At 44.2% G+C, this 26,522-nt stretch overlaps 2 protein-coding genes across 8 annotated transcripts in view; one reads left to right on the top strand and one right to left on the bottom strand.

Annotated features, from left to right (window-relative positions):
* The window catches only part of LOC117587766 (syndecan), a 99,821-nt gene extending 80,985 nt beyond the window's left edge, over positions 1 to 18,836 (bottom strand). For 2 of the 6 annotated variants that reach the window (XM_034278737.1, XM_034278723.1), the window contains exons 1-2: positions 18,612 to 18,833; positions 17,660 to 17,979 (exon numbers count right to left, since the gene is read on the bottom strand). In XM_034278737.1, the coding sequence (XP_034134628.1) occupies positions 17,660 to 17,785 (126 nt within the window). In that variant the 5' untranslated portion in view covers positions 17,786 to 17,979; positions 18,612 to 18,833. Of the gene's footprint in view, positions 1 to 17,659; positions 17,980 to 18,611 lie in introns of all 6 variants that reach the window. The other 4 variants (XM_034278731.1, XM_034278705.1, XM_034278715.1 and 1 more) reach the window with 4 other exon arrangements.
* A 1,637-nt stretch (positions 18,837 to 20,473) lies between these two features.
* Positions 20,474 to 25,318, top strand: LOC117587746 (zinc finger FYVE domain-containing protein 9). 2 transcript variants are annotated; one of them, XM_034278680.1, is made up of 8 exons: positions 20,474 to 20,552; positions 20,801 to 21,619; positions 21,689 to 23,173; positions 23,236 to 23,512; positions 23,573 to 24,596; positions 24,655 to 24,775; positions 24,832 to 24,996; positions 25,060 to 25,318. In XM_034278680.1, the coding sequence occupies exons 2-8, from the start codon at positions 20,852 to 20,854 to the stop codon at positions 25,210 to 25,212; spliced, it is 3,993 nt and encodes a 1,330-aa protein (XP_034134571.1). In that variant the 5' UTR covers positions 20,474 to 20,552; positions 20,801 to 20,851; the 3' UTR covers positions 25,213 to 25,318. The 2 variants fall into 2 exon arrangements, with proteins under 2 accessions (XP_034134571.1, XP_034134564.1); XM_034278673.1 differs by having other exon boundaries at positions 21,689 to 23,177; positions 23,237 to 23,512.
* Positions 25,319 to 26,522: the final 1,204 nt, after the last annotated feature.

The following is a 26,522-nucleotide window of genomic DNA, read 5'->3' as shown; positions in this document are numbered from 1 at the left end:
CCTGATCATCCTGTTTGTCCAATCTCTCAATAAGCTCAGAAGCACACTAGATCTGCCTGTTGTTGAATGTTTACTTTCAAAGTTTCAACACAAATTTTGAAGCTGCAAAATGAAAGTTCTGCAAACATTAACAGCTTTCCTCGTGCAACTAATACCAAACCACCTCGAGATACATCTTCCATGTCCAAATATGTGTAAATTTAAATATTCCCACAATGTTCTCAAATTTGTTATTGAATATTCGCAAGGACTTTCCGTAACATCCTTCAGTACTCATGTTTGCGTCAAAATTAATTAATTAATAATGCTGATTAAATCTTGCTATGATTATTCAATGACGAGGAATAATTATGCTGCTTTCTCAATTGTATTATTATTATTTTAATCTGCTCAGTGTTCTGCGTATGAGTGTGTACGTGGTCTATACCTTTGGTCTCCCAGGAGAATTTGGGCAAAACACAAACTGATATTCCAAGCCCCCCCTAAAATATAATATGTATTGCATACCATTAACACCCCCCGGCTACAACTCCACAAGAGCGCTTTAATAGCTTATCAATTTACAATAAATTGATACAAGATGCGATAACTACCCGAGCGAGAGGCTATAGACTCGACCCAAGCATAGGCTCCCGACAGCTTTTACATAGCTACAATGTACGTATCGTTCTCCATGACAATGCCTGGTCATTGTTTATACCCCGAGTTACTCTTTGTGGCTTCCCTGCCTAGTTATACACATGCATGCAGGGTGCCTCGTGCCTTGTGTCATGTTTCCAGTGTCCCGTGCCCAGAGCGCCCTTTCAAACTAATTGCTGGACAAAACAAACCATTTACAAAATTCTCATGTGACAACAGAACCGAACCGCAAACATTGGAGAATATGGGAATACTTGCTTGAGAATCTGAGACCAAGACGTTCGGCCAAACACCCATTGGAGATGACCCGATCCTTTGGCCGCCTCTCCTTTGGGTACCCCTTCCCTGTTGCACTGTGTGTGTCTAAGTGTGTGTTGCCCCATTATCTAAGCTTATTTCCTCATTAACTCTTGGGTTTCCGCTACCAGTGTGTACGTGTGCGTGTTTGTTTCATGTTTCCTCCATCTATGCCAGTCTCCCTCCTGGCCATGCAATGTTGCTTTTGCTATATTACTCTCAGTTTCTTGCTCTTCAGCTTAAGTTCCCCTGCTTGCGTTCACCCAGCCTGAATGCCACTGCTTCACAGACTGCATTTTGCTCGCTCCTTTTAATACATTCATTCTGAGCTTCGCAGAGCTAAGCTTTTTCATTGCCACTAAGCAACACAGTCCGAGTGGGGAGTAGAGCTCCAAAGCGAAAAAGAGTCAGAGCTAGGAAAAGAAAATAAAAAAAGTGAAAAAATTGTCGCACATGAAACGGCAATAACATCGTAAAGCAGAATTTAAACCGAAGAGCACTGCTTACAAGCAGCTTAAAGTCCAGGTCCCTCGCTTCTTCTGCTTTCTCTATCCACTCTCCCCGTTTCTTCTGCCTGCCACACACACAATGGCATTAGGCATCAGCGGCAGGGGAATGAAATAATAAGAGTAGGAGTGACGCATAGGTCTAATTAGCATACGCCATAAGTCAGTTGGGGATTGCTTTTTTTATCACAACTAAAGAGTCAGTGGGAGAGCTATAAGAAGTTGAGAGAATGGGAGAGAGATGGGGAGAGAAAGAGAGGTCTCTCTGACGTCTGCAGAGGTTTTTCTTCCAGCCATAGATACACGTTCTACCATTGCTTTTCATTTAGTAGGCGTTTTGTCCGGGGAGGGGGTACTCAAACACAATTAAAAATGGGTTTCGCATCAACAGAAATTTGTTTACACAGCAAGTAAGCTCCGCCCCCTCAGGGAATGTTGCGACTTAAAGATACCCCCGCTAATGCGTAGAAAGGATAAATTGCCATGCAAAAACCACAAATAAAGGCAAGAAAATATGGAAATACTGTTCATAACTACTTTTTTAAGCATCCTCTTCTTTTTCATTGAGTTTGTGATAAATAAATGCGAACTGAACATCATACTTTATGCTACACAAAAAAAAACCATGGCTGAGTGGGAGTAAACACAGCGCCAGAGCGCTACAGATGGGCAGACAGACATTCCAGACAGCAAATAAATCGGCAGTAAGCAGAGCAGCTGCTGTAAATTATCGGCGATTAATTGGGCGTGCAATTGAAATGTGAATAAAAAAAACACTGAAATGGCAAGCAGACAATAAAACAACAAGCGAGCAAATACAATATTTAATCAAATAAGCCGAGGGTTCCGTGCCGGCAACAAAAATCAGAATCAAATACGCAAAAAACAAGCACATTTTATGCTCACTTTTTTTATACATCTATTTTTCTTGTTGCATCAGCCTTATTTGTGCATCGAGTGCAGCCAACATGTGGCTGCAGCCAAATGTGGCATGAAATGCATTTCCCAAATGGAATTAACAACATCAATGGACGTATCCACATATTTGCATTGATTTTGTGTCCATTGTGTTTGGCTTCGATTGTGTGTCCATCATCATCGATTGGTTAATTGTGCAAAAACATTGGTAAACATTAAACAATCTCAAAATTAGCATAGAACGTGCCTTAAAATAGCCGGCAATTAATGGTTGGCAATCTGAAAGGTATTGGTTATCGAAAGTTATTTTGAAGATCAATCAGTTGCGCGAACAAATAGTGTCCGAGCTAGTCACATTATCCACATCATCTAGAGGCCCTCCGCCATTTCGCAGCTATTTTCAATGCAAACAAAAAACTCAAAAGTAGACCAAACATCTTCAAAGAGCCATGGAAAATTTGTACTCAGTCTTTCCCACTTGGTTTACAAATGCCGGGGGAAAATGGGGAAAAATTCCAAAACTAATCAAAATCGAACAGAAACCCGTGAGCCAATCTGGGTCAGTTCTGCAATTTGTATTTTGTTTTATTATGCCGCAATATAGAATTCGATTGAACGCGATTTCCCACCTGCCGTCCGTCCCATGAATTGGCTCACTGGGAAAATACCGCGGCGAAACATTGATTTTTCCTGTACGCCCACACTCACACCTGACACGCCTGTGTTTATTTGTGGGTTTTTCACCATTTTGCGCTCGTGCAAGGAATCGTAATTGAATCATTCGGGAAAACCTCGGAAAGAGGAAAAACGAAACAAGTGCAAGTGGGGTAATGCGAGGCGGCGGCAGGTACTTGACAATCGATTGAAGTCCGTGGAAAATCCCTCGACATGCAAGGCTCGACGAGGTCACACCTCATCCACTCATCCACCCTTCCGCTGAAACAGTAATTAAAAACGAATCCAAAATCGTTAAATATTTCACCAAATATTTCCGAAACTTAGCTAAAAAAACGAAATATTTGATTTATTTATTCGTATTTATAAAACAAGTTGGAAGTTTTTTTAATTAAAAAAAAAATATTGCAAACATCAACATCAATTTGCTTTATCAATATTCATGACTGTGGTTGCACCCCAACCCACGAAGCCAAGCACCTTCTCCAGCCAACCACTGAATGAATATTATTTTCCATTTCCATTTCCATTAATATACAATAAATTTGCGACAAATGTGTGATTTGCACCCACAGAAAACAGCAGAAAGAGCAACAACAAAACGAAAGAAAAGTGCCCGAAAAACTTTGAAGCGGAGAACATTTCGAACAAAAGGAACCAAATGGTAAAATTTCACCACTTGCAGTCGATATCTCACTATCACTCTCTGTACCTCTTTCTCGCTTTGCGACATCTCTCTCACGCTCTCTCGCCTTGAACGTGCCAAACTGTAAATGGATTATTGTCCACCTTTTGGCTGCATTCCCAGTGCCCAATCCATTTAATAGAAATTGAAAATGTGCATTGGAATCCACAGAATGTAACGAAAGAATGAGAGTGTGTGAGAAGGAGATGCCATTAAAATGTGATGAGGAATCCAATAATTGCAGTGGAATGATAGATGGAGATGGATCACAATTTTGTGGATGCTGCAATGTTTATATTTAGAATACACCTTGGGTTCCACTTGCTAAAATGTATTGTGCGCTGAGCTGAGCCAACTATTTGAAACCAGTGCGAGTCCCCTATCAAGGCACATATCAAAAACTGCAATCTCAATATTAAATACACGAAACTTTTTCCATTTAAAAGTTGAAATTTCCATTAATTTCAACACACACACACTCTCACATTTCACACATTATGCACCGCTATTATTTCTATTAAACTTTTTCGGGTGTGCTACGCCCCGTATTTTAAAGGACATTTCTGCCATGGAAAAGCAACGGCATAATAAAGCTTAAACAAAGGCCCCCGGCTGTCGATAGTGAAATGGGTCGGAGCATAGGGTTGCCATGGGTGCTGCCAGAGGAGTGCCCACAGTTGCCATAGTCAGGCAGGCTGGCAAGCTGGCAAGCTGGCAGTGGCAGTCGTCAGTCAGGCAGCGGCGGCGGCATTCAGAAGCCAGAAGAGCCTGGCCCTGTTATCGCTGCCATTTGTGTGGGTATGTGCAAAAGTTCTACGAACTCTTCGTCCCACATCCTCTTCTTTCTCTGCCTCACTCTTTTTCTCTTTCTCATGACTTTCTATGCCAACGACGTTTGCTGTCAAAAAATCTTCAATTAAACGCAAGCACAAAAGCTGTCGCAGAGAAACAGAGAGAGAAGGAAAGGAAAAAGTGCAGAAATGAGAACGTTCCGAGGGAGCGCACATGTCAGCGCAGGGGCCAGAGGAGACCTAGGGATTGTGGTGCATTCAGCAGCGGATAGTAGGACTCTAAATGAGCCCCTGTTGCAGTCGCAGTCGCAGTCACAGTACCACAGTATCAGTCCCAGCCCTATGCCATGCCCGAGTTGCATAGCAAGACAATGATGTCAGCCGCACAACGTTGGGCCAAAAACCCCATCCGACCAGGCCAGAACAGACATGGGCATCAGCAGCACATGGCCAGCGGTGGAGTGGCAGTGGCAGTGGCAGCACCAGGAAGAAGAGTACGCGCTAGTCTTTTGTCAGATATTCCATTGCAATCACACAATCCTTGGGCCGAAAGGAATCTGTTGGCTTTTGAGCACCCGAATGTATGTATCTACAGGGTATGCAGCTGGTGCCAATCCCTGACGGTATCTCCCTCAACAAGGCGATACGCGCTCAGCTTAATGCAAAGTTTATCCAAACAAGGCCCACAGCTGATAAGCACGGAATTAACTCCGAGAATTCCTCTCTGTCGCTTTCGCTCCCTGTTGCCATCTCTTTCCATCCATCCACACTGACTCCTGGCATGGGGGCAGCTGTTGGTCCTCTAAATGTTGCACTCTCTCTCGCTCTCCCTCTTTGCCATAACTTGATCCAGTTGGTTGTAGGTGAGGCGGGGTGGACAAGGGCTTACAGAAGGCTGCACCTCAAAAGGATGCTTCCCTTCCCGTACGCGATGGCTGGTGGATGATGGAAAGCCTTTTGAAGTTTCCCTCAAAGGGAAGCTGAAGCTGAAGCTGAAGCTGGGACGCATGATGCCAAAGAACAATTTTGCGACTTTGAGGACAAAGTGGGAATGTGATGGAGAGAAAGGATAAAGGGGGGAATATGAAATACCAACAGGACAATGGGACATACAATATCAAAAGCACAAAGAGAGAACTTTTACATAAAAGGATATAACTTTATCATCAGTTTATTAAAACAAAATTGGTTCTGTTCGAACTTTGAGTTGCCATGGACATCCATCCATCTGTACCCAAACAGTAATACCCCTCATCTGCCGCCCGGGGGAGCCTCCTACACTGACATTTTAGAGAATTGGAATATGTAAACTCGGCCAAAACGTGCAAAAATGACACATAACGCGGGCTAAAAGTAAGTAAAAGTTTTGTTCCAACAAACAAACATAAATAAAAACGAACGAAAACAAGATGGGCTTTGGGGGGGGCGTGTGGTTGGGGGAGGTGGCGTTGGATAACAAGAGTGCAACATTCAGGACATGCAACACATGTAATTGAAAAACATGGAATGAACAACAGCTGCGTTTCATAACAGTCAGTACGTAGAAGTCTGAAGAAACATTTCTGTATTTTTGGTAAACGTTGATGTAAATTTCGGTTTTAAAATAAACCAATTCAGCGTCGTTGAAATCTTTTCCTTTAGCTTTAGTCATACAATACTGCAACGCACTGTACTGTATGCCGAATGCAAATGCAGGCAGAACTCGGTTATTTTTCAGTTATTCGAGAAGAGAACCACCCTGCGAACCTCACTTGCCTCATATGTATGTATAGATTTTTAATTGAAACGAAACCCTGAAAGCACCAATCGATTTATGGTCTATCAAGCAATTGACATTGAATTCCAAAATAGAGAAAATTTATATTGCAACACTTCATACACATGGGAGAGCTTTTTAGTGTACTTCCTGTGTGTTTTTATGCCTGTGTGTTTGTGCCTGCCTTGCATGCCAATTCTACGTGAAAAAAAGCACAAAGAGCAAAAGACGAATGTTCGTGCATATAAGGAATAAGCAAAAGAGGCAGAGGCACACACACACATACACAGTACGTGGCACATGTGCCCCCAATGGGGACCTGGCCTACAACACTGCTGGATCGTTGTCCGGTGGGTGGTTGGGCAGCGAAGAGGCAGGTTATTGCTGTTGGCAACTAAAAAGCTAAGTAGGCAAGTACATGATTAAAAATGCACCCACTCACACCATCTCACACTCACTCACGCTCGCATGGTGGCTTGCGAGAAGGGAGAAAAGAGCAGAGCGCAGTGAACGCGGTCTGTCTCCCTCTGGTCATTAAACCCTTCTCAAAAGAACTTACACACATACACACATGAAAATTGAAACAAAAAACGAATGAAAAACGAAACGAAATCGAACCCAAAACGAAACGAAATCGAACTGTTGTTAAAGAAGACAGACAGATAACAGAGCATGGATGTGGGTAGCGAAACGAAAAGAGGGCAACGAAGACGGTTACAAGCGAGCGGGAGGCAGGGGGCTGGCTATAGAGCAAACAGAAGTCCACGAAAGGCGAAAGAAAGAAGAGGCAGAACCCAAAAATGAAAACCCCACTGTGCTAAGCTTTGGCTTATCGACAAATGGCTATTTACTTAGTCTAGAAAAATTTACTGAAATTCTCCATTTCTGTTTTGCGTTTTTGGCATGACACCAGACCAGACACCGATCCACCCCATTCTAGTCCAGTCCAATCCATTTCATTCGGGGCATTAAAATTAGGAGTACAATCCATTTGCAACGCATTCCATTAAGGGGATTTCTTGATTAGCACTCGATTCATTTGACTCAAAATTAGGGTTCATATAACCACAAAAAATATTTCTGCACTGATTCTAAATTCTGTGTCAGCAATCCAGGGAGAAAAATCAAAGAAGAATCACTATTGAACTTCAGATCCGACCACTCCTTCATCCAATGCTACTCCATCCATGCCACAACAAACCATTCTCCATGCTATAGGCCTCTCCTTCACAAAGTAAATCTCGTTTTTCAATCAGATTTTAAATTGTTATTTCAGCCACTAAAATCGAATCTTGAATATTGTATATCTGGGGCACTTGAGCCTCTCCACTCTCCACTGATTGATTGATTACAAAAGAAGGAACCTCTCTGGCTGGCTGTCTGTTGGTTTTGGAGCTCCATCTCGGATCTCTTCGGTGTAATGTGTGTATACAAAATGTAGATTTATTGCATGTTTAGCCTTATTTCTGGGAGAGGTGAAAAATAACCTTAAATCCCATTTACTCCCACAACTAATTAAGTATTTAAATTTATGCAGGCAACAGAAACAACAGCAACATGAAACAACAGTGAATTTTCTCTTCCTTTCCGTCAAAGTGCATAACAAATGGGGTAGTATATCTCTCTCTATCTCTCACGCTCTCTCTCTCTCTCGCTCTATCTACCTTTCTCTCAAATAAACTTTCCGGTGCATGTTTGCATACTTTGCGGTTCTGGGGACCCCAACCGGTAGGTAACACACTGAACGAGCCAGAGGGAAAGGAAGCTGATGAAAAATTTACATAAATTACAGCATACTTGACCAAAAATGTGGCAGCAAACATTGCCATGAATGCCGAATAGCATATACCCTGGGCCCATTACAATATAAGCTATTAGCGAGCCATTAATGATTATTTTCAACTAAGACTTGACTAAACTTAAACTTCATTGGAAATTTAATAGATATTCCTAAACGTATCAACCCATTTTCATACAGAACAATTAAGAATTCTCTAAGACTTTAATTGGAAAAATGCCATCAAGAAAGTGGAACGCGGAAGGTCAAACGAATATTTTAAAATATTCTCTTTTTCAGGATATTCAAATACCTTGAAAAGCTCCCTATGTCGTCTGAACCCATGAGAGGAGTGCTGGCATGCAACATGTGTGTGTTTTTTGTGTTTGTGTGAGTAGGGGGGATTGGTTGATTAATTTTGCGAAATTTCAAATCAAATTATATTCAAGTGTGTTTCTGCTTCCCGGCACCGGTTTCAGCACCTCCTGCGATCCACTGTGGCACATGAGGCAGGCAGGCAGGCTGTCGAAACGGAAGCCAAGCAGCAAATACAGAATGTTGCAGCAACAGCCACTTCTACACACAACAAAATGAGAGAAGAAAATAAAGGAAAAAAGAAGCAGTCAAAGCAGTCAACAGTCATTGGCCCATGGGTAATTTCAAATGCAAACATTTTGCTCCTACTCGGCATTGGACAACAACTTCCTATTTGGCCTGGTCGGGAGTGTGGACTCCGGGACTCTGGACCGTTCGTTGCACAGCTGCTGTGGCGGCCGGGAAACCCAGGGAAAGCCAAGTGAGAATTGTTTGTGTTGGTGGAAAACACAACTAGATGGAGAGACGAAAAGAGATGTAAAGAAAATGTAAGCAAGGGATGTACATATGTATGTATACATACATATATACATACGTACAATATATACACATTTACATAGGGACTATCAGCGACAACAAAGCGTGGAAACGTGGAAAATTGAAAAATGTGAAAAGGCAGCCCGCACCATTACCCCACCCCCCCCCCCCCCTTCCACACGGTCCCATGGCTGAAAAAGAAAATTGTGCGAGAGCATGGCCAAAAGCAAACAACATTTGAAAAATATTACGAGTATTTGCATATGAAACAGCAAGGGGATGGAAGGGAGGCAGGAATGGCGACGGCACGCAGTGGAGAATGGAACAGTGGCACGGCAGTGGCAGACATTTGGGGGGCATGGAACAGAGTCAGAGGCAGAGGACACAGTGTACCCGCTGGCATTTTGCAAAGGGAGGCAACAGGAGAATGCGATCCCAGCTCGGAGCTCATCGTGTGGCAATAAGTAAATCCCAACGAAACGCCAGGGACTCCCACAGCCTATGCCCCTCCCCCACCAGACTCTATTTCCCCCCGCTTACCTCTCATCACTCCCCCCAATCCAGCCACAACAAATTCAAAGAAAAGCGGAAAAATTCCCAGGAATAAATGCGACGAAAATTGTGCTCTCATTTCAGGCGTAAATGAAAATGTAAATTCGCTTAAGCACGTGCCACGAATCAGAACCTTTAAATAGTATATAAAATAAATAAATATACTCATAAACATTTTCTAAATTGAGAGAGAGGACAAGAGAAAGGTGCAGAAAGCAGCCGAGGGGGCGATATAGAGAGAGGAACTAAAGTATTGTTTGCCGTAACAAATGGATTGCTAAGAGTCAATGCCAAAGACGCAACAAATGTCATTGGAACAGTGAAACAAACTAGATTATAAGCAAAAAATCGTACAAATAAAATCAACAGGCTCCCACATGAATTAATGTGAAGATCGAGAGATAATCACAGAATCTGAATCATTCTTTCTGTTTGAATTTTCCATTCTGTTATTCTCCTTGTTCAACTCTCTATCCAATTATTTATTTAAAAAAATGCAATACAACTAAAGATTTCCAGAATTGTTTTCATTTCAATAATCATCTCAACATTTCCGAGTTCTCAGAACCATAGCCGATTATCGTCAATCCGCCCCGTCAGCCCTTCCAATCTCTGCTGTCTCGGAGATTTATCAGCAGCACTCGTTTTGAGTCACATATAAATTTATGCAGAAATCTCGTGTCTATCGGCTTGAGACGCTGAATGTGTAATGAATCCCACCAAGAGATTGCCGCCGATCTTTCTGAGTCAGCAATCGGAAATGTGAGGCCACAAAAACGGAAAGCAAAACTACGTGACAGACTCCCCCTCCCATTGGACAGTAAATGTGATTAAAATGAAAATATAAATATGACAAATAAGCATAACTTAACATATTATGCACATGATTGTTGCTGCCACAGCCGCGCTGCTGCCTGGTTGACAACAATTAGGGCCTCAAAACCATTCAAAAAAAAGCATGAAAATCATGAATAATGCAAATGCAAACAAACTTTTTTTTCTATCGTTTGACTAAAATATAAATGCGTAAAGCTCTGGCACGAGCGACAACCGCAACTTCGTGACATAATTGAAAATATTTCGCTAAAATATTGCATGATTTTTGCATTCGACGGGGAATTAAATTGGAATATAAAGTTTTGTGTGTAAACAAAGGGAGTTTCCATAAATTAAGGAATTTGGAATAATTGAGCTTGTAAATTAGTAATAATTAAAAAAGAAAACGTGCACTATAATGAAGGAAGCTCTTCATCCATCAGTTTGATTTCAGCATTCAATTTGATGTACAAATATGATATGTTTTCGAATATCTATGTATTATCATTCTCAGTTTCTCTCACATTTTAAATGCACTTTATGGTATGTTGGCTGAGCAACACAAGCAAAAGTTGAAATTTCTGAAGCTGCAGCCGTGCCCGCTCACGCACAGACACCCGAAACTTGAGTCGTGTCAATAAACTGTGTGAAAAAGGCCAAGAATCAAAAGCTCCAGAAATGGAAACTGCAAGCAGCAGCTGTCATCCAAAGAGAGAGATGGAGAGACAAGACGAGGCACAAACTTTTTTTGGAGAGCTGCAATCTGTTGCAGCAACATAAAACTTTTGCAATACATATATCTCTCCTTTGGTTTATTTTTCAGGCGGTTTTAATGGATATTTAGTTTCCCAAAAAGGCCAACAAGCATGCAAGCATCCATGCAATATGTCAGAATTTCAGAAGAAAGAACTTACAAATGTACACACACGAGCGTAAACCTCCACTACAGATAATAAAGGGGAGTAAGTAATTCGCTTTAGAAGATATTTGTTTCCTAGGACTTGTTTGGAATGGTTTCCAATCTTAAGAATTGTAAGCAATGCTTAATAGAAGCAGAAGTGCGTCAATTACAAGGGGATATACACATCTCTCTGCCGATAAAGTTGTTGTTTCCTTTGTAACACAAATCGGGGGTAGTTCCCGTTTCCATGAAAATTATATACATTTTTCTCTGTCATCCTGTATTTCCCCTGCCTTTCCTCTGTTTTTCTACAAATCAAGTTAAAATCTATAATTTCTTGAAATATATAGAAATGAGCTCATTTACTCAAATAAATCACATTTAATTTGATTTCTTTATTGTTTTTGCAATGCTTTTCAGCGTTAATCAGCGAACGCCAGTCGAGTCCACTGCGACCTTTCCCGGGGATTATCACTCTCTACGACGATGTCATTTATTCTTTGTTCTTTCCACATATTCATTAATTTTTACAGCGAAATGTTCTTATCAAATATGAAAATACGCAAATGAAACAAACGTCCAAATGAGTGGGCGTGGGGGATTAGCCAATATAAGACGATTATAGTATTGTATGTAGATACAATATATACTTTTTTGGGGGATGGCCAGCGACGGTCGCTTCGTTCCGTTCCGATAAAATACGAAATATTCCTTTAAATTATCTGAACAATTCATAAAGTCCCTCAATAATAAACATTTTATAACCGAAAAAAAACTAAAATTGAACGAAATCATTGCACGAGAGAGAATTTTGGAAATATTTTCTGACCACAGTATGCATCCGTATACATATGTACAATAGTAAACAAATCTGCATTTCTGTGTGGGCATACACACATACACATGTTCAAATGTATGTATTTATCTCGCTCTCTGTCTCCCCCTTTCTGCGGCAGCATCTGCGTGGGCTTTGTGGGCTATATGTACGTGTGGGCGTTCCAAAACACACAACAAGGCTGTAAAAATTATTCCACAAACAATTCGTGCAAACCAAAAACCAAACCAAACAACACAATCAGCATTCATCCATCGCACGAAAACTCACGAATAGCCTATACTCTTGCTTTATATCCTGTTTAAACAGTAGCGAAACTTTTTGATACACATCAGACATGGACATTGGATGTAATGTGCATCCAAATGTACGTACATTTCTACATTGTTCAATAAACGATACGAATTCAGCTGTTTTGCTGAAATTGCGAGTTCTAATGCTATTAATCAGTTTCTTGTTCTCAAGATATCATAATATTGAGCAACTTTCTGACAAAATAAAACGACTGTTATGTGCGGTGCATTTCTGTAGGGTATAAAACCAAAACGCAACGATTCCAATTCCAATGTATGAAGAAGAAGAAGAAGAGACTCAACGCAGAAGGGGGGTAAAAGGGTAAAAAGGCAACTGGAAATGAGCTGCAGACAGTTGGAATGTGTAAAAGTTTATTGAAAAGCCATCGACTTCAAACAAAGCAACAGAAATCACAAGCAGTGGAAGCGGAAGAGGAGAGGGAAAGAAGAAGAGCAAAAACCAGAGAATCAAAAACGAAAAAACGCATAATTATGAAAGTATGCAAAGAGCGTGGGTTAACAAAGAGGGACAGTGAGTGAGAGAGAGAGAGCTAGGGAACGGCATTGCGTGGGTGATAGCCATTAACTCTTTTTCAAACAATTTTTCCGCCCGGGCTTACATTTTCCATGTTAATAGTATGCAAACACAAAATCATAAAGCAAAAAAGATGACGGCAAAAGCAAAGCGAAAAGTCAAAACGGAGAAAAAACAGAAGCTACAGCAAAAACAACAAAATAAGGACAGGAAATACGCGCAATATACAAAAACCAAAGAGTTAGAGAGAGATGCAAGGAGAGAAAACCGACAGTCAGACGAAGGAAGGAACAGAAATCAAGAGAATATTTTTCGCGCGATTTGCGTCAATGAAAAAAAAAAGAAAGGGAGACAGGAACTGGAAAAGGCAGAGGCAAGTGGATAGCAGCTCCTACACAGTACATTTTTTGCAATTAAAAAAGGAAAAGCCGTGCAGTCAGGGGAGAAATATAATAAACACAGCACAAGGTAAACAAATCAACTGTAAATTCGCCAAGAATAAGAGAGCACGCCACATGACCCCTCACACACATGACAAAGAGAGACAGCAACAAGAACATGAGGAATCGGCAACTAAATCAGCATCAGAATGGCCCAAAAAAGGGGAGAGGGGCCCGAAAGAGAACAACACAGAAAATGAAAACAAAATTGTAAAACACCAACAACAAAAATACACACACGCACATTACAACGGAAGAAGGCAGAGAGGGTGCGGGACGGGGGATGAGCGCACACAACTTGTCTGTCAGCAAACCACAAAATATGAAACAAGAGACAAACGTGCAATAATATAAGGGTGAGGCATTACAAGAGAGTGGTCTAATCGTCTAACGACGATTGCCATGTATTTTTCAAAAACAGATGGTAGCCAATAACAACACCCAACTTGGCTGAGCGATTTTAGCCTAACCTTTTATAAATACACCTTGCACGAGACATTCGAAACAAACATACGAAACAGAAGCAACAGAGGAGCAACAGCAGCGACAATGAAATGCGGCAACAGCGCATGAATATTGACATTGCGTTACCCTTCTCTCCAACAGCAGAAGCAGAGCAGAGGCAGCGGCAGCATACAACGGGGGCGGACGCAGGCGGTTCAATCTGCTTGCTGTTGTTGTTTGTCTGTCTTCCGTCGCGCCCTCGCGACGACGCAGCCGGCCTATGTATACATGAGGACAGCGCTTTGGTGTGTGCAGCAACAGCAGAACACACACACACACACAAACACAACAGCCGCCTCAGCAGAAACTGAAATTTCAAAGCAGCAGCAGAACAGATACAGAGTCATACGGGTGGCTCAAGACGAGGTCGCCGAACAGTGTTAACACTGAACAGAATGTTGATAGTTTTAGGTGGAGTCTTACTTTGGAGCTAAGCATTCCAACCAGAAGTTATGGTGGTCTAGTTTTTCAGCCATCAATTACCACTTAATTCCCCATAATACCCGATAAGATGACCCTCGCTTAATTTATTTTGCTGCACAGTGTAAAAGTTCGAAGTTTGTTGTTTCTCCGTTTTCTGCCTCTACTTCTTCTTCGAAGTTGCTGCTGCTAACCCACACAAACACAGCGGCTCTCCCATTTTTATGCTTGGGCTTGCATGTTCCTTCGTTACGTTTCGTTCATTTACAATTTACAACGCGCTCTTTCGCTCTACCATTTGCTCGCTCTCTTCTACTACTCTCTATCACCGCAAAATGTTTTTGCTTTTGATTCATTTGTGGTAACCCTTTAATTATTGTTGCATTTGCTTTGTTTTTTTTACTTTTTATTGACCAATTGCAATTATTTTTACTGTTCTATTGAAATTACACGTGTAATAGACAAAGCTCTCTCGCTGCACAGTTCATGTTCTCTATCTTACACTCTCTCTTTCACGATCGTTGTCTAGTGTAATTGACAAATGACGCAGATTACTTTTGTGGCGGGACGCGATCTTTTCCATTGAACTTTGATTACAGCGAGAAAGAGAGAGCGCATCGAAATGGCAAATTATCTGTCATTATCCGTACTGCAACTGTGTGTGTTTGTTCGTACGTCTTTGTAAGCGAAACGACATCACTGATAACTTTTTGACATCAGCTCGGCTCTGTCGACAAGTTACTCTCCTGCTTCCCCTAACAACGACTTAGTCTAAAGAAAAAGGTACAAACAATATGGGGGGTTGTGCGGAAGAGCGTAAGCAATGGCAAAGTGCATGCACACGACACTGCAACAGCGACAGAAACAGCAACAACTGTTGTAAAGCAAAGTGCAAAGTAAATGAAAAGAGAGACAAGCAAATGGGAGAGGGACAGTGACGAGGCACCGCCGACGCCACACGTGAATAATAATTGAAAAAGAAGCGAGTGCAAGTGAATAAGATAGATGGTAATTATGTGCTGTACACAATGTAAATTAATGAGAAGGTGAGGCAGTGTGAAAGAATGGCGACTGTGTGGGCAGCCAAACGAGAGATAGACAGCAGCGAACCCCTGAACTAATATCCCCTTGCCAGAACACATGTCTGAGATGAGATACCTGCCAAGGGGCGAGGGAATGAGAAACTGGAAAACAGCGTAATGAAATAAGAAAAATTGTCCATAAGTAATACTAGAAAGACCAATAGAACAATCCAAAATATGCACAAACATACTAAAGATCGCAGCAAATGGGATAACATTAAAAATCTATTTATGCTCTCTTCTTCCACCACAAGCGTGTTTAGGTAGCGGCGACTTGCTGATCCGACAGGAAAATCCTATATCAATAACCTTATCGCTGTCTGCCGCCAATGGAATGATATTCCAAGAAATGTAAGAAAATAAACAGAAACAGTATGCGGCTGTGGCAGAAAAATATTAAAGACAGAGGGAGAATGCGGGAGCGGTACAGATAGCATGCATAGACAGGTCAGAAGAAGAGTCGAAGGAGGAGTGAGTGAAGCAAAGCCAAAGGAGAGAGAGCATATAGGGTTTGACACCTTTTCAGGTGTGAATGAGACGCAGTGCTGTCCTACTAGTAATGTTCCTCATCTCCCTCTCTCTTAGCTGATGGACATGCCAATAATGCTAATGAACGTAAAATGCGTAAATGAGATAGAGGAAGAGCGGGGGAGCAATCACAGACATTAAACTGCTCTCTCTCTCTCTTTCCCCTCTCGAACTCTATATCGCAAATACACACACATACTGTTACTCCATCTCCTGGGCCACTCATCAATGTTCCGAGCACGTTCTCTGAATGTTTTTGGCGACGCAGGCAAACAGGAGGAGAAGTATGTACACGTTGAGGATGAAGAAGAATAGCAAGAGAAGGAGTCGGAGTAGGAGAACGAGCACATGTAGATGGAGAAGCAGAATAGCCATAACCGCAGACCAGCAGAGACGGAGAGAGCAAATGCCAATTTTGGCAAAAACAAGTGACAAACAGGACAAAAGATGGACGGAATGGCAAAAACAAGATTACTTCGAGTCGCCCCCCGATTCCGACCACCACCCAAAAAGGGGGAGGGTAAAGGCCATCGCAATATTCATGCTGGGGAGTGTTGTAGTAAGAGGACGACCATGTGTGTGTGTAGAAATTGTTCGGTCCAATAAGTCACACACCAACAACAAAATGAAAAGGCAGCCAGCAAACAAACAAACAAACAAACAAACAGAGAGGTAGAGAGAGAGAAACAGCAATCGAAATTGGCAACAGCCGGATGCTTTTGTTGGCCAACTACTTGACTGGTTGACGTTGGCACCGCCAGCCAACGATATTGGAGATCATCATCATCGTGACCAGAACCAGACCCAAACTACAGGAAAAAGCTAGAGATGGTAGCAGATTGAAGAATTCACGACCACAGTTGATTAAATCACAAGAAAGTACTCATAAAACAATCGGAAATCAATCGTTAGAAGAACCCAATCCATTGAAAGCTGTACGACTTATTCATCTCTCACATTATAAAATAAAATATCATAGCACAATAGAACAGAGAACAGATGTTGGCAATTAAAAATTGTGATTTATTTAACCTTACCCGTCGCGATGCACAGAACGAATCTGTCATCACTAAATGGGAGAGCGGGACTGGACTGAAACGAACGTCAAAATTAGTTGGACTCGATGACCAATTGCAGATTTGCAGCCTTATTTGAAAAGACAAGACCCCCATCCACCATCACCAGGCGTAGAGAAGAGCGGCAGGCAGCCTTGTCTATGACTCCAATACAAACGTACGTTTGTACGTCTATGTGTCCATGCATTTTGTTGCCATATTTATGCGTTCGCAATGCAGACGTTTTTAATGTCTTCTCTTTCGAAACAAAAACAAAAAAAAAGAGTGGGAATGAACTTGTAGTTGCTCTTTCCAATCCATCATGCATGGTTATCTTGGTTCTAGCTATGTTCAGAGATTGGCCAAACGTTTAGTCAAAATCATGGTACTATTTCATACAACAGAGTAGAACCAGAGCAGAGCTTCACTTCATTATCTGCGTCATTGTGTGGCAGCCTCAAATTGCATCGAGTGCAATGCCTGGGGTGACTTCATTGTTGCATCTATTGATTATGTTCTCCCCGCACTCCCCTCAGTAACCCGTCTCACTCTGTTGACCAATTTTGCATAAGCTTCCAGAGAGTAGCACAAGGAGAGAGGGAGGCGGGTAACGAAGGGATAACATAACCCCAAACCGCAAAAACAACATAAGTGAAAAGGAAATGAAAGCAGAGGCTGATATGGGGGCGGGCAGACACTCAAGGTGGGAAATGTGGGTGAAGAAACACAGAGAATTCGATAGAGAAGAAGTGCGTGCATATCCGAAATTGATTCACCACAAGGGGGCGACAGCGACACTTACCTGATCTACGGCTTGGGTGGCGGCCACCAGGAGGCCCATCAGCAGTGCAGAGAGCATCAGACATTTACCGTTGCAATGCAGCGACACTGTCGTCACCAGCGTGCTGGTCCTCTGCTTTGGCATCATTCTTCTCTCAGTGGTGTTGTGGGCGTCGGCGTCAACGTCGACGTCGCTGTCTTTTGATGATGGGAGCAGCGGCTGGAAAGATCTTCCAGTTTCTGTTTATTGATTTGTAGCGGGGCGGCGGGTAGCACTACACTCACTATGAATATTTCTCCGATTCACGATCTTGTTACGATCTTTGATAAACTGGTTTTAAACTGCAAAATACACACAATTTATACGGAGAACACTTGATTAGAAGAGCAACACTTGAGGATCGATTACGCTATCAATTAAATTCCGCGAGAGAGCCAGAGAGAGAGTGAGAGAGAGATGGAAAGAGTGCGCGAGCGGCTAAAATCAAAGCACTAGTTGTGGGAGGAACAGGGAAGGGTGGTAAACAAAGCCAAGAGAGGCAAAAACGGTTTCCGTCTGTGTCTCTCTATATGTGTATGTTGCCGTCTGTGCGAAGGTGGTTGTAGGGTGGATTTGGCCCAAGGATCAAATTAAATTAAATCGATTGATATGTCACAGTAGACATTTTTACTATAGCTCTGTAAATCGAGCTAACCATTCATTAGCATAGAACACTTTTTTTATTGAGAGGCGCTCCTAACTTGATTTTTCATGGCGGCGGCTAACCGCCCACCACTACAGCCACACTACACCATCCACAAACACACAGGCACACACGAGCTCGCTCTCCTCTCTATGTCGCTCCTCTCGCTCTGGCACACGCTAACTGCGGGCACGGCGGCTTCTTTATGTGGCTCTTCCTCTTCTCTTCATCGCGTTGTTTGGCTTTGGCTTGGTTACATTTTATTTATTTTATTGGTATATTCTGCCAGACCTTCTTTTAATTAAATATATTGCACAGAATACGCCGAGCGTATTTCCACGGATTCTCCAATTACACTTACAACGCGTGTCGGCTATAAATTGTTCCAAAAATTTCTTTACACTCGTTGGATGGGGGGGAAAAACACACACAGAGAGAATGCGCAATCACCGACCGACGACATTCAGTAATTTTTTTCGAGTCCGCTTTACGCGTTCGTTTGGTAAGAAAAGCAACGGAAAACTTTGAGCGTGTGCGTGAAACACACATGGACACAGTGTATGTGAGCGCAGGGCATAGCTAAGTTTCAGGTAGGGACAACTTAGAGAGTCTGTTTTTGAGTTACCCAAATGTCGAGATATGCCGAAACAATCAGAACATAAATAACATGTTTTCGTTGTTGTTTGTTGCAGTTTATGTTTTATATTTGAGTGTCGTCATTAGGGAAAACACCTTGCTTGGACACTACCTATTTTCATACTATACCTTGCGGCTGGACTGCGTTAATTTCGTTGTTCGAATTTAAATACTTTCAGCGTATTTTTACGTTTTTGGCATTATTTCTTGATTTTATTATTAATGTTGGCATAACCGAGAGTTGGTCGATGTTATCAGGATTTTTAAGTAGAATTTAATTTGAAAATGTTTGGCGATTCAATTGAAAAACTAGTGAAAATGTTAATTCGACGGTTGAGTTAAAGAACCAGTGAATTGAACCAGCAAGACCTTTTCCACAGCACTGGATTTTTTGGTGTTACTGTATATTTCTGAGGGTCAGACGGTATATTTGATCGACAAATACGCGGTCACACTGTTATTCCCAAAGTATTCGGGGCAGGATATGAACATTTAAGGTATATGGTAGACTTTTCAGGATATTTTGACTACGTAATTGAGTTGTTCATTGTATATTTACGGTATATCGATATAGAATGGTATATTCAATGAATTTCATCGGTCCATTAAACTACATATTTGCGTACATACAATAATATAGGGTATCCAAAATCGCATACGCATGTTTTTCAAATATCCCTCGAGGAGTTTTTCTCTTTTGCGTTGGGAATTTTCTCTCTTTTGAAGGGATATTTCTCTCTTGCAACATGGGATAATCCATCGCTACAATGAGTCTTTATTCCATCCGCACTTACGTATTTTACCGTTAGCAACATCATTTGTAGGAACCAGCAACATGCTGCGAAAAGTGAGCAGCATGCTGTGGAAACTAAGCAGCGTGGTTCCCCAACATTTTGCACGGAATAAGCAACATAGTACCCTAGGAGAGATGGATATCTTCGGATTTAAGAAATTTAGGAAATCTCTGGCTCCAATCAATGCAAACAAATTCTATCTGTGTTGGTAAGCCATCTCAACCCAATTATGCATATACCGAGAATCTCTGTAGATCGATATACATACGTATATATGTGCATAGAAGGCATATGAAAGGGTTAAAAGTATGTCAGTCTAAGATAAAGTCGTTATTAACGTTTAAGAGAAGCTTTGAAAATGCAATTTTAATATTAAGTTATGGAAATAAGGTATAAACGAAGTTACTATACCATATGTACATACCAGTTGACAATCAACAAATTGTCATGGTACGTTGCATTTCGTTCCCCATCACGTAACGTTTTATGCTATTTTTGTTGGTTAACCTTTTTAGTTTTAAGCTTAATGTGGAAACAATCCAAGGAGTATTGATTGATAAATTGGATAAAATGGTAGTTTTAGCGCGGAGACTCCTAACTAGCTAGTAATATCAAATAGAACATCAACATCGGTGAACATTTTTTAAGATTCACGGTATATTTACAGTATATTTGGAAAATGCAAGGGTATATTTCCGAGGGTCAGGCGGTGTGAATTTTATCGACAAATCCGCGGTCACACTGTATAGGATGTATTCGGGGTTTTTGTTAAAAAATAAGCCATAAAAACAAAGTAAATAAGGTAATTATAGCTGTCCGAGCTGGCTACGCAGTAGACCCTGATAAGGCGCACTTTAAATGGTCTCACGTCTTTGCCGAAAACTTACTGATGTGATGATTCATGGAGCTAAAAGCTTTGTTGTTTTTTTCTTTTTTTCTGCTATTGCGTTCCCACACACATCGCTGCCTCCCACTCTCTCTTACCCCCCCTCCATGCAAACCCTTTTCCACCAATCAATCATCGAATGTGAAAATTTCGCATTCGTTTAGGCCTGGCTTATTACGTATCCGCCGTCTCTTCCATGCGATCAGAGCGGCGCCATGGATCTGGTGGACATTGATCAGGTCTTGGACAACCTGGAATTACGCATCGCCGCCGACGAGCAGGAGAGCAGAAATGCAGCAGCAGCAGCAGCGGCGGCGACAGCTACAGCTACAGCAGCAGCAACAACGGTAGACTCTGGGCACACTCGCCCAGTGGGTGACGGAGCCAGTGCCTCCAATGGGGGTGGAGCGGCAGTAGCACCTCCAACCAAAAGCTTTGTGGGCGTCTCGCAGGTGTTCAACAGCCTGGACGACTATCGCAACAATGTAAAATCGCTGGCGGTGGACAACCAGCTGCCCAGCTACAACTGGCAGGCGGAGCAGTCACTCGAGCACGCGCGCGACCTGGATGACAGCTTCGATGACATCAACAAGTTCAGCGAAGGGCAGGAGAAGCGCCCGAACGAGGCCATTGTCTCCTCCTCCGAGTCGCTGACAACCTCCTCCTGCTCCACCTTCTCCTCGGGCCCATCGCCAGTGAGCAACGACTCCGAGGAGCTGGAGCCCAGTGCCCTGGAGGTGGTGGCGGCCATGCCAGTGGAGCAACCAGTGGAGGAGCCCAAAGCGGTTGTCGAGGACCTGGCCGTGGGCCTCTCCTCCATTTCCATCAGCAACAGCACAACCCCAGGAACACAGTCGCTGATGCCTGGCGAGGTGACGGCCTCCTCGATGCTGGGCAAGGTCCTGAACGAGTTGTCGGAGGATCTGAGCAGCACAGAGCCGGAGACAGAGGTCACCAATGGTCTGGAGGAGTTGCCACGCGGCGTGAGTATTCAGGCTGAGGCTTTTTGCCCTGAGAGACCTCCAACTAATGCTGCAATCAATCCCCTGCAGGAATCATTGCCCTCAGAAGCTCCTGCTCCGCCAAAGGAACCAAAAGCAAAGGATCAAGGGCCACGACGCCACCAGCCGATGACATTTTGCTCAACAATGGACGACATTTCCGACACGGAGCTGGACAGCATGCTGCAGGAAATAGATGTGGATGAGAACCAGGAGGAGCACGTAGAGGAGCAGCAGGAACAGCAGCAGCAACAGGTTGATATTCTCGAGGAAGAGATCTCTGCCTCGGCCTCGGCCTCTGTTTCGCCCGTCACCGAGGAGGAATCTGTGCGCATACTCTCTGACCAGGAGACGACGTCCAACGATCAACTGAACGTGGACAACTTCTCGCAGGCCTCCACCGTTGAGTTTGCAGAGCTGAAGCCAAACGAGACGGCCCCAGAGGTGGTCCCAGTCGAGGACATTGCGTCTTTAAGCAGCACAGAGTCGGACTCGCTGTCGGGCAGGAAGCTGGACGAGGAAGAGCAGACGAATGGCGACCAATTGCCGGAGGAGGAGGATGACAGTGTGGCTGCGGATGCCCTGGAGACGCAGGAACAGCGTCCCCAGCGACCACAGACATTGGATTTGGGTCTCAATGCTGGCCAGACGCCGCCAGAACCCACCGAGGAGGCTGGTAGCCTGCCCACTGCTGAGGATCAGCAGCTATCCCAGTCGGATGTCGCCTCGGCACCAACCGAAGACGACGACGAGAGCCCCATCTACGAGGCGGTGGGCTACAGCGATCCGCACGCCAACCTGGGCAAGGTGCCGCCCATCTGGGTGCCGGACAACATGGCCGGGCAGTGCATGCAGTGCCACCAGAAGTTCACGATGATCAAGCGGCGCCACCACTGCCGCGCCTGCGGCAAGGTGCTCTGCTCCGTCTGCTGTTCCCAGAAGTTTCGCCTGGAGTTTGCCAACGAGCCGGAGTCGCGAGTCTGTGTGCAGTGCTTCATGATCCTCACGGAGCGGGAGGCCTCGGGCGGCATTCACCCCGATAATGCCACCGCTCCGACCTCGGCGCTGCCGCCCACGCCCATGCGCTCGCCCAATCCAAACAATCCCATGGAGTATTGTTCGACGATTCCGCCGCACCATCAGGTGGCAGCCAGCTCGGGCGCACCGCCGCCCAGCGTGATTGTGCCCGTGGGCGTGCTGAAGAAGACGGACGGCAGCTCCAACTCGAATTCCTCCTCGTCGGACAGCAAGAAGGGCCGCAAGCGCAAGAGCGTCATGTTCAGCGATGGCATAGCCCCAGGCAGCGAGCTAGCCAGCACCATGGAGCAGCAGTGGGGCGAGGCCAAACAGGCGCGTCGCGGCGTGCCCCGGAGCAACGGCGCTGGCCAGAAGCCGCCCACTCCGGCAACGGAGGAACCACGATCCAGTATTGAGAGCGCCACCAGCACCACCATGGGACTGGTGGCCCAACTCTTCCGCGGCTCCATTCCACCAAGCGCCGCAGCGGCCACCCTCACGGCAGCTGAAGGCTCAAGCACAGGTAGGTAAGCAGCGTGAGAACTGCCATACAATCTGATCATTTCCCGCTCTCCCACACAGCTGGACGACCCACGGCCCAGACATCGCCGCGTCGCAAGGCAGAGCCTGTGCGCTCACGGAAACTGCCGCCAAATGGCGATGCCCAAGGCTGCTATCTGCCCGTCGAGGAGCACGCCCTGCCGCCCATTTGTGTGGCGAGCAAGGAGGCAGCCGGCAACTGTGACGTCGACTACAAGGAGGTGCGCAACGATGGGGATCTACTGGAGCGACTGCAACACGAGACGCTCAAGTTTATCCTAAAGAACAACTTTTACGTTCTGGTCAAGATCATTAACAGTGAGTGGTGCCACGATGCTCCTTGACGCATAATGCATTTGTGTGTTGTTGTTCCCCCAGTGAGCTGCTGCATGAACCGCTGGGTGCTAAACTTCACCACCTCCGGGCTGCACCACATGGGCAGCGATGAGCTGATTATTCTGCTGGAGATTAAGCCACCCAAGCAGGGTGACCCGTTTGCTGGTGAGCCGACAGTGCCGCGCGATGTGTTCCAGCATCTGTATGAGATCTATGTGGAGGCGGAGCATGCTCGCTCCAGCATCCACGAGTTGGCCTTTACCAGCCCGAGGAGCGCCAACTTTCTTGGATCGCGAGAGCACGGCGGGTTCATCTACATTCGGCCGACATACCAGTGCCTGCAGGGCGTGATTGTGCCGGAGAATCCGTATCTGGTGGGCGTGCTGATCCATCGGCATGAGGTGCCGTGGGCCAAGGTGCTGCCACTGCGCCTAATCCTGCGCCTGGGCGCCCAGTATCGCTACTATCCGTGTCCGTTGATCTCAGTGCGTGGTCGCGAGTCGGTGTACGGAGAGATCGCGCAGACGATCATTAATTTCCTGGTGGACTTTCGCAACTACTCCTACTCGCTTCCCGCCATCCGGGGCCTGTACATCCACATGGAGGACCGCCAGATGACGGTGATCATTCCGCGCTACCGCCAGCAGGACGTCATCAAGGCGATCAACAATGCCAGCGATCACATTCTGGCGTTTGCCGGCAACTTCTCAAAGGTGGCCGACGGGCATCTGGTGTGCATGCAGAACATCAACGACGACCGGAACGAGATGTACGCCTACTCCACGCAGGCCATAAACATCCAGGGTCAGCCTAGGAAGGTGACTGGGGCCAGCTTTTTTGTGCTGAATGAGGCGCTGAAGAGCAGCAGCGGCCTGTCCGGCAAGTGCAGCATCGTGGAGGATGGCCTCATGGTGCAGATAATGCCCGCCAAAATGGAGGAAGTGCGCCAGGCGCTGCGCAACCAAACGGACATCGACATCGTGTGCGGTCCCATCGATGCCAGCGAGGATCAGTGCGAAATAGTCAGCATCAAGTGGGTGGATAACAATCGGGACATCAATGTGGGGTAAGGCAACAGCTAATCCTCCACCGATCCACCCGCTAAATTAACTTCTAAATTGCAGTGTAAAGTCGCCCATTGATGACATGGCCATGGAGGGCATCTCGAATATGCGTGTCCATGCCAGCTTCAATTATTCCAATGCCAATTACGCTATCCGCTTGAGTGATATTTACATTGTTAAGGTGAGTTCATCGCAGGTAAAATATCAATGTCTTAAAGAAAATCGTATCCGTTTTAGTGCGATGATTGGTACGCAACAAATGGTGGCAACTATGCGGACATTACGCGCATTGCCGAGCAACTGGCAAGAAGCGCCTCGATGGCTCTGTTACCATTCCTCGATCTGCTTGCAGCTGCTGGCATCAATAAGGTGGGCCTCCGTGCCACGCTCGACCAGGAGAATGTATGTGAAACCGAAACCCATTTGCTGCAGCTTCTTAATGTTTCTCTCTATCACTTTCCAAAGGTGTGCTATGAGGCCGGTGCCCGTGGCTCGAAGCTGCCTCCTTTGTATATGAATGCGCTGGATAACCATCTGATAGCCACGCTGCATGGCGAATCGTCGGGCATACAGGAGCCCATTATCCTCGAGCTGGTGTTCTACATACTAAATGCCTGAATATAATCAATCCCCTCATAGTGCAATTCTTCTGCTGGAAACGAAAGCGATAAGCGATAAGTGAAAACGCTAAATGCGAAATACGGAAACCGTCTTAAGTCTAAGCCCAAGTCTACGGCTGATCCGTTCTCTAGTTGTATATGTCCGGGTGGCTCAGCTACAATAATAACTGTGTATATACCTATTTAAGTAGATCCATCGATTGCGTTTTGTTTCTACACTTTTCCACACCCCCCACTACCCGTCTTTCTATCATGTGCTTTGTTTTTCATCCTAGTTTATCGACAATGAATTTTTAATATTTGAGTTTTCATTGAAAGTAAAAAGTAAAACCTATCTAAGATACACCTTAAATATACATATATATATTTCTATGTGATGTTCTTAAATAATTCATTTCCACTTTGATTACTATACCTAAAGATATGTATTCTGTGTGCTGTATGAATTAAAAACAATATACAAATGTTGACAAAATCAACGTCATTTGAAAATGCAGGCGTCGAGGTAACATCACCATCAAAGCCTGTTAAAACTTAATGATTTACAAAAAAAACCTTATTCTGATGCATCTGGTTCTTACGAATCGGAACCAGCCTATTTGCGGATGTGTGGAGGAAGAGCAGTTGCAGCAGCTGCTGGCGGAGCAATTGAATGGCCAAAATTCTTGACAAGTGTTTCATTAGAGTTACATTAACATTATTGGAATTGGTTTTCTTTTCGACACAGTCTTTTTCCTGTATTTCCTGTGCCAAAGGTAAGACTCCCACTCTTTGTTTACACCGAGCGGGGTGCCTATAAAGCTTTTCCATTCTTGCAGGCAAATCAAGTCTACGGCGTGATGCAAAATTTAGAGGCTCTAGCTTTTATAGTCTCTGATATCCAGCCACCCATTAAGATGAACGGACGGACGAACGGACAGACAGATATGGCTATATCGACTCGGCTATTGATGCTGATTAAGAATATATGCATAAATACTTTATGTATAAAAGATAATGAGAAGTGTGAAAAATTACTCAACTGACTGGCTGGCCTAAATTTGAAGGAGATTGTGAACTCTGGCGACCCCTAACAGGAGATTTCCAGACCGTCAGCTCCTTTAAACTGAGGCATGAGTCTCTATTTAACTCTTTGAATAGTAGTATGAAGAGATAAATCTGCGCACTTTTAACTACATTTTAATTCGAAGTCAGTAAGTAAATAAGTAAATAAAGCACTCAAAAATCGTTGTTAAATTATGCTTTATTCAATTTTAAATGGTTTCCAATTGACTTTGCTGTGCGCGTGTCTGCTGTGTGAGTGTGTCT

This window comes from Drosophila guanche, unplaced genomic scaffold (genome assembly GCF_900245975.1).
Source record: "Drosophila guanche unplaced genomic scaffold, DGUA_6, whole genome shotgun sequence".
Taxonomy (NCBI): Eukaryota; Metazoa; Arthropoda; class Insecta; order Diptera; family Drosophilidae; genus Drosophila; species Drosophila guanche.
Note: the sequence above shows the minus strand (reverse complement) of the source record. Positions and strands in the feature narration are given on the sequence as shown.

What these genes read in the sequence shown, in the direction of transcription:
- LOC117587746 (XM_034278673.1), top strand. Translation starts at nt 20,852, where the DNA reads ATGGATCTGGTGGACATTGATCAGGTCTTGGACAACCTGGAATTACGC. An exon ending in AGCTGAAGGCTCAAGCACAG is followed by an intron (nt 23,178 to 23,236) that starts GTAGGTAAGCAG and finishes TCTCCCACACAG; the next exon opens with CTGGACGACCCACGGCCCAG. An exon ending in GTGATATTTACATTGTTAAG is followed by an intron (nt 24,776 to 24,831) that starts GTGAGTTCATCG and finishes TATCCGTTTTAG; the next exon opens with TGCGATGATTGGTACGCAAC.